We start from the raw sequence: 13639 nt of genomic DNA on the forward strand, positions 1-13639 counted from the left end.
GAAAATCCGAAATTTTAGACCTTCGCGGAAAAAACCATAAAATCTAAACTGTATGCTATAGCTGAATAAAAATTGGACCTTTTCATTCGCAAAGGATCGATCTGTGTGTAAAAGAATCAGCATATGTCCAGTCCAATTTTCCTAGCTGCTGCAGCTCTTCAAAGTTGACCAAATTTTTACAATTTTTCCACTTAAAAGTCGATTTCTTGTAAAACTACTGATCTTAGAAAAAACTAATTGCATATTCGTGATCTACGACCTCGATTTAGTCGAAAACATGACCCGGGCCGATATAGCTCCATTGTAGCCAATGCAGATTTTTCGCGAAATTTTTTTTTGGTGAAATTCATTGAAAGAATCGTTTTTAGTTGAGAGGCATTGCTGAGAGGATATTTGTCTCAAAAATAAAACACAAACTTGAATTCATAGTTATATTTGCCTCGGAATATATACCGCCTTATGTACATAAATTAAAGTAGCAGTCTTTTATTTTATTATAAAACTTCTAAACACAATAAAAAAACTACTTCTATCTACTCAACATTCTTATCAAAAGAAATACTTTGTAAAAGGTGAATGTGGGAATCGATGCGACTCTTGACGGGCAACAAACTCCCTATGTAGTTATATAACTCTAGAAGTTGACTCTGATCGCCAATGTGTGAAATTAAATGCTTAACAGCTCCTACTTCACTCTCTTTCTCTATGAGGGAAATTGCCAAATCCTCTTTCGAACAAATCTTAAGGACGTCTTTTTTGTTTGCACACTGCGCAATGGTGTAATTTCCATAATGCTCCCTTATTTGGTCCAAGAAGCAGGTTAAGTCTGACGGTTGGACTCTTTCAATAAATAAATCGTGTATTTGTACTATCGTCAAACTATTGAAATAATTCCTAATATCACTTGGACTTTTGATCAAAGGCATGAGACACGTTTGTATGACATTTTCCTTTTGAAACTCTCCTTCTTCAATGCACTCTTGAAGTGCTGCACCTACTTGAACCAAAGTCTTCTTCTTTAAAATATTTTTGAGAGGGTCTTGATCTATCCTGAGCTGAACAATATGTTCCAACTGATCAGCAAACACTTTATTATTTTCAGCAAGATCGGAAATTATGTCGAACAATTCTGATGTGCCTCCAGATTTCACTATATTTTCTATTAAATACCTCCAATGGGGTTTCCCGAAGAACTGTCTGAAATTCGTGTTGTAAACGTTGTGTAGCAAGCTTATCAACTGTGACTCGTCGACTAGATCAATAAATACATCGCCAAATTCCTCCAGGGAAGTGTCCTGAAATGAAAATCATTGAAAAATGTCTACACCAAGAAGTGAAAAGAAACTTACCTTTTCTTTTATTTTTCTCATAACTGTCCTGACTTGATCCTTCAGAGTTTCAGGCTCTTGAACGATAGTAACTTCGATATTTTGATTGTTTACATCCACAGTTGGTGCATCACCGCCATTTTCCTCCAAATCTGGTTGTTTATCTTTCGCTTCTTCTGAACTGGTTGACGAGTTATCTGAGCTGATATTCTGTTCTTCTTTATTTTCTGATACTTTAAAAACATTATTGAAGTAGTAGAATAACGCTTTCCTCACAGTTTTAACTTTAGGATCTCTAAAAGGTAATCTGTTTATTTCTATTTCGTTCAAACTAGCTAGATCTCCTATAGTCTCAATGTTCTTGCTTTTCAGCAAATTTTTCAATTTATCACAATATGTAGGGCTCGATAGACGTTTCCATAAAGAGTCCAAATTATCTGTAAAAATATAAATTGTAAAAAACACATTTACGAATTTGAAACTGTATGGAAATTTTCTCACCGACACAATTAACCAGCCGTTCATCAATCGGTTTGTTACTGCAAAGTGAAAGAGAATTGGTGATATCCATACTTTCCTCTGAACCAACTTGCCCATACGATTCAGGATCGGCGAAGGGATCTTCCTCCTCGCTTTCACCCTCTGGAGGTTCGTCATCGAAGAGATTCGATGCGAATGTCGGCCTGTAGTGGGTGTTCAGTTCATCTCTGTGCCTGATGAAGAGTTTTGTGGATGTGATGCAAGGATAGCTGAAGTTCACCCGTTTCCTCTGCAAAAGACATTTCACAAACATTTCAAACCCGGTGTCAAGTTATGCCTCGTATTCATCATTCTGGATTGCTAGTCTAGTACTAGTAATTTCGTAAGCATCCAGTGGGAGAGACAAGAAGGGAAAATCCGCTGATAGTTGGGGTGATCGGAAATAAGACATAAACTGCTCCACAAGAGTTAGGGATATCGTATTCAATCGTTTATAAAAGTATGTAATCTTCGAGTAAATCGCTGTAAAATCATTTAAAACTCAATAACAACTTGAATCGATCCAAATAAAAGACATTTCGTCAATCTGGTCGCCTTTTTCTGAAGTTTGATTCTTTGCAAACGCTTCATTAATGTTCTTATTTTGCAATCAAGTCAGTTTATCAACGGCTTCGATTTGAAACGAGTTTTCTGAAAATGCCAAGACGTAAATTAACAAACGCTGAGGCTAATAGGGCTATCGGAATGCTACAGGGTGGCCTAACTCAGGTTGTTGTAGCGGAAAGGTTCCAAGTCAGCCAAAGTGTGATATCTCGACTTTGGAATAGGTTCAGGGAGACAGTTTCCGTGTTGGAAAGACCAAGGCTTGGTGGGCGACGAAAAACAACACCTACTCAGGATCGTTTCATCACCGTTTCGGCGAGAAGAAACCCTACATCTACGTGTAGAATGCTACGGAATACTCTTCAAAATGCAGATGGGGTCCAAGTTTGCATCGAAACCATCAGACGGCGTTTGAGAGAGGTGAATCTAGGTTCTAGACGTCCATTAAGAGGAGTTCCATTAACACGTGACCATAAGCCTCAAAGACTGGAATGGGCAAGGCAACATATCAATTGGAACGACCAATGGCGTAGTGTCCTTTTCACTGATGAATCCAGATATGGACGATTTTCAGATTCTCGAAGAATAACGGTATGGACAATCCCACGCATATCCCGTAACTGTCGCTATGTCCAAGAAGTCCATCCCTTTCGAATGGATAGCGTTATGGTATGGGCCGGGATATGTTTCAACGGGCGCACACATCTACACATTTGTCCTGGGAATATGACCGCCTTACACTATAGGGAGCATGTCATTGACAAAGTTGTGCCAAATTTTCACGCTGCTATTGGTGAAACTTTTCAATTTCTAGACGATAACGCTAGACCGCACCGTGCAGCCATAGTTGAGAATGCGCGCGAGCTTGGTATTCCACATTTACCAATACCTCCGCACTCACCAGATTTGAATTGCTTAGAACATGCATGGGATAAGCTCCAATGAAGATTAGATAATCATCAACCTACCCCAGAATCCTTAAATGATCTGAGAGAGCTTCTGCCCCGTTTATGGAACCAAATTCCTCAAGAAATGTTCAACAACCTCGTGTGTAGTATGCGAAGAAGATGTCAAGCTGTTATTGATGCCCGTGGAAGCTATACATTGTATTGAAAGTCTCAATATGCTTGAATTCTCTGGGAATAAAATTTCGTTATTTTACTCGATTTTTCTTAACCACACTGTATACGCTGCAGACCTACAGGCTGAAATTAATTTGCAACTTGAAATCATATTAATCCCTAACTCATGTGGAGCAGTTTAGCTTCAGAAATTCGAGATATTTGCAACGGGAATGTAACCGCATCCAACTTTTCTACAAGAATCCAACCTGGAATCGCCTATTAATAGCAAGGAAATCATTTTGCATATCCTGTAGCACGGTTCAAAACCCATGTTCGGACGCAAAATAGAGATGAAGTGTGAATTTTCAAAAATTCGAGATCACTTCGTTCCGTCTAAGTCAATAAGCCCCATATTCGCAAATTATGGGCAAATTTACCTCATGAAAACGTATAGCAGATTCCCAATAAGAAGCGAAATACTACCCGTCAGAAATCCCCGTTGAAATATTTTGATCCATCGAAAGATAAGAAAAAGACACGCCACTGGTCATTTTCAATAATTGACGCGCAATCGAAAGTTACGCTCATGTTCGTGCTGCTCACGAGCTATGCCCCGACACGCCCTATGCTCGGGAGTGAGAACAGATTGAATTTAATACGAAAAAAGGAAAAAAAATTGTGCACTCACCTTAGGACATGGCGAGTAACTGTCATCTGTATCAGCCAGCTTCCTCTTGAGAATACTACTGGAGGGTACGGCTAGTGGACTTGGTACTTCCCTTGAAAAAGTTAACATATCCCCCGTACTGTCAGTTGCAGGCGTCGGATCTTCTTCCTTAATTCCCGCATCGACGTTCTTCTGACAAAAAGAGAACAGTTTCTCGTATCTCGACTTCCTGTGAAGGGGACTGGAGATTTTCCTCTTGTTGAATTTCCTGTGAGAACTGACAGGCGATTCGACGTTCACCATGTTCAGCAGCTTATTAGAGCGGTCGTTCGAAGAGTACACGACGCTGGTAGGTTTATCTTCCGACGATTTGGAAACGGTGGCCTGCTCGGGCTCGCTCTTCCCTTCCAAAGCGGCATCCAGTGCCGCTATGATATCGGTCGTCATCTTATCGTCTGAATCCGACGACTGAGAACCTATAGGAGAAATATCTACGGTATTGTCGAGGAGTTCCTTTTTGAATGTCGGCGTTTCACGACTAACCGGGGAACCCGGTAGATTGTCGCTGTTTCTCTGCGGGGTACCGAAAACTTCGACTTCCACTTCTATCGGAACCGGGCTACCGGACCTGCTACCACCATCCTCTTCCTCCAGTTCCTCCGTCGGCAGATCCGACTTATCCGGCAGCGGCTCATCGATCTTTTCGCCCATTTCCTCGGTCGATTCCATCGACACCGTGTCGGCCATACTCAGTAGCTTCTCGGAATCGGACAGTTCGTGTTTTTCCGGAACGTCCACTTGCACCACGGGTGGCAGAGCCTCGTAGTTCGATTCGCAAGTAAGGGTGGTGGCTTGGGAGACGGGTTTCTCGACCTTTTGTGATTCCTCCGTGTCACAACCGTTGGGTATCGGTTCGGCGTCTTCGGACTGCGCCCCTTCGTTTTGTACTTTCGGGGACTGCTTGATTCTCGATCTCGACAGGTTCCCGAACGAAATCGAGCTGTTTTCGAGCGGAGACCCTTGCGAACTCTCTATAATGTCCTCGGAGTCCTTGAACAGGGTCCTGACTCCTTTCGGGGACGCTTGTTTTTGCGGCGAATTGGTCCTGCTTCTGGTACTTCTAGAGGGGCTCTCCGGTGAAAATAGGGATGATTCGGAGGACACGTTATTCGGGGATTTTCTACTATTTCTCACGCATTCTTTATCATCTAAGCTTTCCTCCAGCACTTCCTCGTTTTTGATATCTTTCTCCTCGTCTGTACTTTCTTTTATTTTACCGGTATCGTTTAGGTCCGGCGATTTTTCAACCTTTCGCGTTTTACTCTTCCTCTTTTGAGATTCCGGAGGACTGGAATCACTCGTCAAATCGCTGTTCTCCTGTATCGTTTTCCTCCTTCGCTTCTTCGGTTTCGCATTTTTTTCTACCTCCGTATTTTCGCTCACGACCTTAGAGCACGAGGGCTGAATATCGTCGATATGTACAAGAGACGATATATTTACAGATGTAGACGGCGTCTCGATGGTATAGGCGATATTTTTCGATTTGTTATCTTTGTTCCGTCTCAAGCCTGCCGGGGAAACTTTGGTGTCTTGGGGGTTCTTTGGATTCGTCAGTTCTCTGATGAAGATCAGTTTCGCGTTTTTCGATTTGCTCTTCGGGGAGGAAACATCGAGGTTACTCAGGTCCGCCAATCTCAATTGGCTCTGGATCGTCCGCACCTTTTCCTTGTTTTTCTTCATCAATTCTTTGGGAGTCTTTTTAGGTTTAGCCACTTCCTTGGTCGGAGCTTGATCTCCTTCCTTCAGTATTTCACTCTTGTCCTCTTGACTGTCCATCTTGACATTCTTCCTGATTTTATCCCTCATCTGTCTGTCGTTACTTTGACATTCTCCTTCAACGTCTTGATTCATCTCCGATTCGAACAAAATTTCACTTTGCGGATCCTCTGATGACGATGCTTCTGAAGTGACCTTTCTTTTTTTAGCCTTCTCTTTAGTTTCGTTCGGTTTTCTCCCGGGAGTTCCTTTCCTTTCGAGTTTATTTTTCTTTTTTTCAGACGAAGGCGAGTCGAAATTCTTTATCGGTTTCATGAGTTTATTTTTTCTCCTGTTAGGCGTAGAACAACTATCCGTATCCGCGTCACTGTTCAATGAAGAGCTGATCGATGGGATATTTTCTATGACAACCACCGGTAAAATTTCCGAGTTACCTTGTGGTGTTTGTTCTGAATTTTCACGGGTCTCGGTTTGTTTGTGCGTCGTAGAAGGTTCCAGCGACTGGACTGAATTTTGATTTTTATCGTTGGTGATCGTTTCTCTGTCCAATTTCTTGGATTTCTTCGGTGTAGGGGTTGTAATTTTTTCGTTCACTTTTCTCGGTCTTTTCGAAGGGAGGTTCTGAATAAAACTGTTTCCTCCCACTATATCCATTTGTATCCTCAACAATTCCCTTTCACTTTTCGCGAGTTTTTTCCCTTTTTTATTCCCACTCTCATCGTTACTCTCCGCATTCAAATCACCATCTTCTTGTTTCATCAAATTTTCCATGGTACTATTCACCGGTTTTTCGTCTTCGGTAATTTCAAGCTTCTGGCAATCCATCGATTCTTCTTCTGCACCTTTCATCGTCTCCCCTTCGTTCTCACTCTTGTCATCAACGTTTTGCGCATGATTGCTCTGAGTATCTGTGCTCAATGAACTCTGAGTCTGACTTTGCGATAAATCCTGATACAACGCCGGAATATCCTCTCTCCTCTGCCTCAGTTTTTCCTTCTGATGATCCGTCAACATATCTTTCTGCAATTTGACTTCTGTATCGATGACCACAAATTCGCAAGTTTGTTCATCGTAAATAGGAGGATTCGGGGGAAACGACTTCCTCACGGAATTTATCATTTTCTTGGACCTACTATTATTGGCGGACGCTGAATTCTGAAGGATGCTGCTTTTCGCCTTCAACGGAGTGAAGGTTTCCACATCTTTACCGAACAGTTGCAAAGCCTCGATTTTTTCCTTGTTGGGAGTTAGGCCCTCTTTATCGAACACCATCTGAGTCATTCGGATGGATCTCTTGACGTTACTAATGGGCGAATTGATCACTTCTGGACTCAGTAACGTGGATATCTTCAACGCCTTCTTCTGCAATTTGGTGGTGGAGAATGTTGACATAAGGTTTTTCAGTTTTCTGCCGGTGTTGGTGTTCGCATGCTGGACCATCTTCTTCACAAGATTCTCAAGTAAATCCAATAAATCTGAATTCTGAAATCAATCACAACATTATATAAGAATATCGCACAAAATAATTTTGATGAGTAGTCGGAGCCTCTGATAAGACTAACCTTTAGGTCAGAGGGAATTTTTTGAAGGCATTGACAAATATTCTCAACACTTTCAAAGTCCACGGAATCTTTGGCCACAACCAAATTCAGACATTTTAAAATCATCGGAAACAATTTCTCAGCGGTTTCCTCGGAGAGCAGAGGCAAAGACATAATACTGGACATCAGTTTCAACATCGACTCCCCTGAAACGAATTCAAACGATCAAAACAATAAAAATGGCTAAATTGGATCGAATAACTCACCCATGTCATTTTCTAAGCTCATACCCCTTTTGTCTAAGAATGATATGATGGTAGAGATATTGTAAGTCAGAAGAGGGTTGGACTTGAAGGCTTTATTCAATTCGTTCATGATTAGTTTCTTGTTCGAGTCCGACATTTGTGAAAACAGTTCTGTCCACTTAGTGCAGATAATCTGAAATTCAAGAATATCATCAAAATCCAAATAAATTAATGGGCACCGAATAACTTACATTTGCGAACTTAGCACACTTATTCAGATGGAAAACAGGCCATAAAATAATAGAAACAGTCGACTTTGATTCCCCATCCTTAGTGTTCCCCTCCAGTTCCTTCCAGAGTTTGTATGCGATTTCCTCGTTTTTAGAGGCTTCCAATTTTTTCAATTGCTCAGTTAAGAATTCGAAAGCATGCTCATCTTTACAAAGATTGATGAAAATTTGCTCAAACTGTTCATACCTGCAATTTCACAATTTTAACATTGATGATTTCTGCATTTAATCGTAACTTACAGATCCTCAAGAACGGTCCCCTCATTCAAGAAATTGATAAAATGTTCTATGATTAACTTTAAAGAATCGCTGTATATAATGGAGTCAACTGAAGAGTTCAATACTACCATAAATGCATTCAGTAAGCTCAAATAAGTCAGATCTTCGTTGAAATCCTAAAATGTAAAAAAAAATAAAATACCTTCAATCTGTCCTGGTTGAATGCAGGTTGAAAAAAAATCATTTTCCTACCTTGAAAAGCAAGCCTAAAGAAGTGCATATTGTGTTGAAACTTTTTTCTTGAACTGCTCTCGATGATTTAACTAAAATGTTGAAAAATACTTTCCATAATGACTCCAGGAGCTAAAAACCATTAAATAATGTAAATTCCTTTATATATTATAAAAATAAGTTGTTTCTAAAACTCAATAAATGGTTTGAAATTCAGTTTATGGGTTCATGACAATCTGAAGAAGAAAAATCTAAAAGATTTTCCATCTCTTTCTTTGAGAGAGCTAACTTCACACCTGTTATGTTATACATGACAAATTTTAGGGGAACAAATTCACTCACCTCTATTTTCTCAAAAAGGTTCATTGGCACAAATTTCACTATTGTGGAGCTCTCAATAACAGAATAAACCACTACTTGATCAAAACGGTCTATGTTATTTTCATTGATTATTGCTCTATCGAAGATTGTCCTATTGAACTCTTTTGAAATAAACCTCTGGTCACCTGTCGAAATCATAAATTCAGCAATTGAAAGCAATAGAAACTTATTAAGACTCACCTAAAATAGCAATAAAAACCTGAACGCTTCTTAGCCATAAACTAGGCACTAATTTTCCTTGTCCATTCTTCGATCTCAAACTTGTATTTGAAACTCCAAAACAGAACTCCAGAAATTCATTCAAGCATAACACTGAGTCGCTTTGCAGTTTCTCAATGAGATAAAAGAAGACTTCGAATCTTTTACAGATTACCACTTCCATTTTTGAAAATTTCGCTCGTAAAGGAGTCACAAGAAGTTTGATTTGTTTGTTACTCGTCATATGTTTCATATTCAAACTGGCATTATCAATCAGCTCCTAAATTATATTTATTTTTTTATTATTATCATCAACAAGGCAATTTTTGAAGTAAAGGTGTGTTTGTTTCGAAGAATTAGTAATATATTTACCTTCCAACAATCATATCCTTTAACCCTCTGTTCATAAGTATGGTTTCTGAATGCAAATTCAACAATTCTCAGCAATTTATTGGCTAAATCCATTGATGTATGGAGGTACCTCCCAGAAAATCTCACTAAAAACATCCATAACTCATGCCATCGGCAAAAATTCTCTTCCCTCCATTTTTCCAAAACTTTGATATGCCTATGATGTAAAAGTAAATAAACAACTAGTTAACCTCAAAAAAGTATTACTTACTGTTCAATAAGTCCGGATATGAAAATTTTTGCTTCCTGTGGACCAAGTTTGGTTATTGGAAATATTGTGATTAATTGGAAGCCAAAATCAATTATTATATTGTGAATTTGTTGGTCTTTATAAGCTGCATTGAACATTCCTGGTATTACGAAACCATTCAATATGGTTTTAACAATTTCATCGGACAGAGAATCAACTGCTCCCATAAAAAAGTCAACAATCTAAAAAGTACATTAATAATATTGTGTGAATGAGACAGATCCTTGATACTTACATATTTACGATCATCTTCAGATTCAGTCGTAGGAATTATAGTTATCAATTTCAATGGGTCATCATTGACAATATTTGTGATTTGGTTCTTCAATTTGTCAACAAGTATATTTCTAATGTTCTCTTCACAGTTTGATTTTGCCCATCTATAAATCTCAACAGGTATTTTATCATCATAGGTATGCAACAATGCCTTGAACTCATCCGAAGCACCATTAATCGAATTATCTTCGTCAGAAATTAAATTCGTTTCGATTCTAGATAGAATATCATCCAAATTTTCATCAATTCGGTCCTTAGTATCAACAAATACTGAATTCTCTATTTCAGAAGTCATTTTCAGTATTTTAAATGGAGATAAAATTAATTTTAAACTAGGACATCACAAGAACGTTTTCATAATATATAATGTTCTGAAGTATATGAGAATAATGTAAACTGAACACTTATCCACCAAATTTTTAAATGCAACACCACATTGAAAATACTGCGTCAAGTCCAACTCCTTTCCTTTCAGTTTTTAATGACAAGCACTGCGCGGGAAATTTATCATGTCAACTTCGGCACTTCGATTATTCTTCGAAACTTCTGATCGTCACTTAATTTCAAAGCAATTTTCTCCGTATTAAGAGATTGAGAGTAACATTTCAATTCCACCTGTACATACCGATCAATCGATCACTTTTTCAGCTACTAATTTGTTATTGAGCTAATTTAGTGAGGTTAGGATTTTCACACTTCAAATGGCCGCACAGGAAACAATTACAGATCTATGGTTTTCAGAGAACATAGAAAAAAAAGTTAATTTTTTCTTGGATATAAATGTTGGACATGATTTATTTATTACCATTAATATAATAAATTTTTTGGAGTTTTGTCTGATTTCGATGAAACAAGACATAGTTTTCAAATTCATTAATCACCAAATCTGCAAATTTCCGGCAAATAGCACCATATTGGTCTCTACTGTCCATAGGTGATATAATGGAGGACTACCCTCCATAGTGGATTTGTGTTCATCACAACGAAATTCAAACGTCCTTTAATTTCATGAATTTCTTTCGTCGTCGTACTTTTTTGTACAAACTGCTGGCCTATTTTGAAGTGATTTTTATTTCGGCACTGACATCTGTTGAACAATTGATTTCAATTGATACAATAACGAATATCTTTGCTTCAGTTCTGCGACTGTTGGACAAATTTATAATTATAGTCGTCTCCCAAGACAGTAATTTTCGATACCTACTTGGCGTTGAATTATACTCAACAGCTTCTGCAAAGTTTTCCCATGTGAGATTCAGAGTGGAAATTGCATAACTTAAAGCGACGGTAATAAGGTCGCTTATCGTCCGAGTTTTTCTGATAATAATAATATGTTCCAGATTAAAATAAGATTAATGTTCTTTGGACAACTTTTACTGGTGAGAGGCACTTGACCACCGAACTGTGATGTATGGAATTGTGCAGTAGCGTACTTAGGGATAGATAGATTGCTTTTAGAACGAAGCACCTATAATGGGAGAAGAAATGTCTAGTCAGAATATAATTTTGAAGTCATAACAACAATGTTGGACAAAAGCACAAATTTCATCATGTTAAAAACTGGTGCTTGGCTCTTAAAAATGCTTTGAAGGTTTTTGCGTTGTCGAAGTCAAAAATGCGCATGGGTTGAGAACCCCTTAAAAGACCTATTTGGTTCTGTGTCCAATAATCAGGGTGTTCTATTTTTGTCTTTCTATATGGAATGCATAGAAGTGCTTCAAAGTGAACTTTAAAATGAAAAAACTTATTTTCCCGTAAACAGTGTCAGACATTCAAAAGTTTGGTATGGAAATACAGGTTTTCGAACACGCTGAATCTATTGCGAGCAATTTCGAAAGCCTATCTCTCTTCGCTTAGTTTCTCATCTTGGAAATGGCATTTTTCAAAAATTGCCATTTTCAATCTGCGATATCTCCTGTTATATTCGTCTGATCCAATTGGAATTTCCGGTTATATAATCAATATTGCCTAGACTTTCACCCAAGCACAAAAACTCGATTTCGAAAATCTCGATTTTTTGGGTCAAAAATGAGCAAGGGGTTAGACCCCCCTAAAATGGCCTATTTCCTACTCTGCCTGAAAATCAGGATGTTCTATTACTGTCTCAGTATAGGGAGTGCATAGAATTTGTTTTGAAGATTCTAGAAAACCAAACAGTTGATGATTCAATAGAGAATGGCACCCCAGAGAGCTCTTCGAAGTCAACTCGAAAATGAAAAGTGGAAAAACAAAAAAAATTATTTTCTCCTAAACTGGATCAGATATTTGAATTTTTGGTATGAAAATATAGGTTTTCGAACACGCTGAATCTATTGCGAGCAATTTCGAGAGCCTGTCTCCCTTAGTTTAGATTTTCATCTTGAAAATGGCATTTTTCAAAAATTGCCATTTTCAATCTGCGATATCTCCTGTTATATTCGTCTGATCCAATTGGGATTTCCGGTTATATAATCAGCATTGCCTAGGCTTCCACCCTAGCACAAAAACTCAATTTCGAAAATCTCGATTTTTTGTGTCAAAAATGAGCAAGGGGTTAGACCCCCCTAAAATGACCTATTCGCTAATCTGTCTGAAAATCAGGATGTTCTATTACTATCCTAGGATATGGACTGCATAGAATCTGTTCCGAAGATTCTGGAAAACCAAATAGTTGATGCTGCAATAGAGAATGGCACCCCAGAGAGCTCTTCGAAGTCAACTCGAAAATGAAAAGTGGAAAAACAAAAAAAATTATTTTCTCCTGAACAGGGCCAGATATTTGAAATTTTGGTATGAAAATATAGGTTTTCGAACACGCTGAATCTATTGCGAGCAATTTCGAGAGCCTGTCTCCCTTAGTTCAGATTTTCATCTTGGAAATGGCATTTTTCAAAAATTGCCGTTTTCAATCTGCGATATCTCCTGTTATATTCGTCTGATCCAATTGAGATTTCCGGTTATATAATCAGCATTGCCTAGGCTTCCATCCTAGCACAAAAACCCGATTTCGAAAATCTCGATTTTTTGGGTCAAAAATGAGCAAGGGGTTAGACCCCCCTAAAATGACCTATTTTCTAATCTGTCCGAAAATCTGGATGTTCTATTACTGTCTTAGAATATGGAGTGCATAGAATTTGTTTTGAAGATTCTAGAAAACCAAACAGTTGATGATTCAATAGAGAATTGCACCCCAGAGAGCTCTTCGAAGTCAACTCGAAAATGAAAAGTGGAAAAACAAAAACAATTATTTTCTCCTAAACTGGGCCAGATATTTGAAATTTTGGTATGAAAATATAGGTTTTCGAACACGCTGAATCTATTGCGAGCAATTTCGGAAGCCTACCTCCTTTCGTTTAGATTTTCATCTTGGAAATGGCACTTTTCAAAAATTGCCATTTTCAATCTGCGATATCTCCTGTTATATTCGTCTGATCCAATTGGGATTTCCGGTTGTATAATCAGCATTGCCTAGGCTTCCACCCTAGCACAAAAACTCGATTTCGAAAATCTCGATTTTTTGGGTCAAAAATGAGCAAGGGGTTAGACCCCCCTAAAATGACCTATTTTCTACTCTGTCCGAAAATCTGGATGTTCTATTACTATCCTAGGATATGGACTGCATAGAGTCTGTTCCGAAGATTCTGGAAAACCAAATAGTTGATGCTTCAATAGAGAATTGCACTCCAGAGAGCTCTTCGAA

General features: G+C 38.5%; 1 protein-coding gene across 1 annotated transcript; it reads right to left on the reverse strand.

Moving 5' to 3' along the window:
* Positions 1–417: 417 nt before the first annotated feature.
* Positions 418–10673, reverse strand: LOC123314537 (telomere-associated protein RIF1). The gene is made up of 14 exons (XM_044899875.1): positions 9920–10673; positions 9646–9866; positions 9396–9591; positions 9006–9303; positions 8787–8950; positions 8466–8576; positions 8235–8389; positions 7956–8181; positions 7726–7897; positions 7481–7665; positions 4164–7400; positions 1830–2097; positions 1350–1765; positions 418–1295 (listed from the first exon to the last, which is right to left on the reverse strand). Exons 1-14 carry the CDS (start codon positions 10253–10255, stop codon positions 534–536), a joined length of 6747 nt encoding a protein of 2248 aa, XP_044755810.1. The 5' UTR covers positions 10256–10673; the 3' UTR covers positions 418–533.
* Positions 10674–13639: the final 2966 nt, after the last annotated feature.

Source organism: Coccinella septempunctata, chromosome 5 (genome assembly GCF_907165205.1).
Source record: "Coccinella septempunctata chromosome 5, icCocSept1.1, whole genome shotgun sequence".
NCBI classification, from domain to species: Eukaryota; Metazoa; Arthropoda; class Insecta; order Coleoptera; family Coccinellidae; genus Coccinella; species Coccinella septempunctata.

Excerpts from the sequence above, each read along its gene's own strand:
- LOC123314537 (XM_044899875.1), bottom strand. The coding sequence starts at position 10,255 with ATGACTTCTGAAATAGAGAATTCAGTATTTGTTGATACTAAGGACCGA. Across the intron at positions 7,666-7,725 it reads GAGCTTAGAAAATGACATGG|GGGAGTCGATGTTGAAACTG; the intron begins GTGAGTTATTCG and ends AATTCGTTTCAG. Across the intron at positions 2,098-4,163 it reads GTTACTCGCCATGTCCTAAG|AGGAAACGGGTGAACTTCAG; the intron begins GTGAGTGCACAA and ends TGTCTTTTGCAG.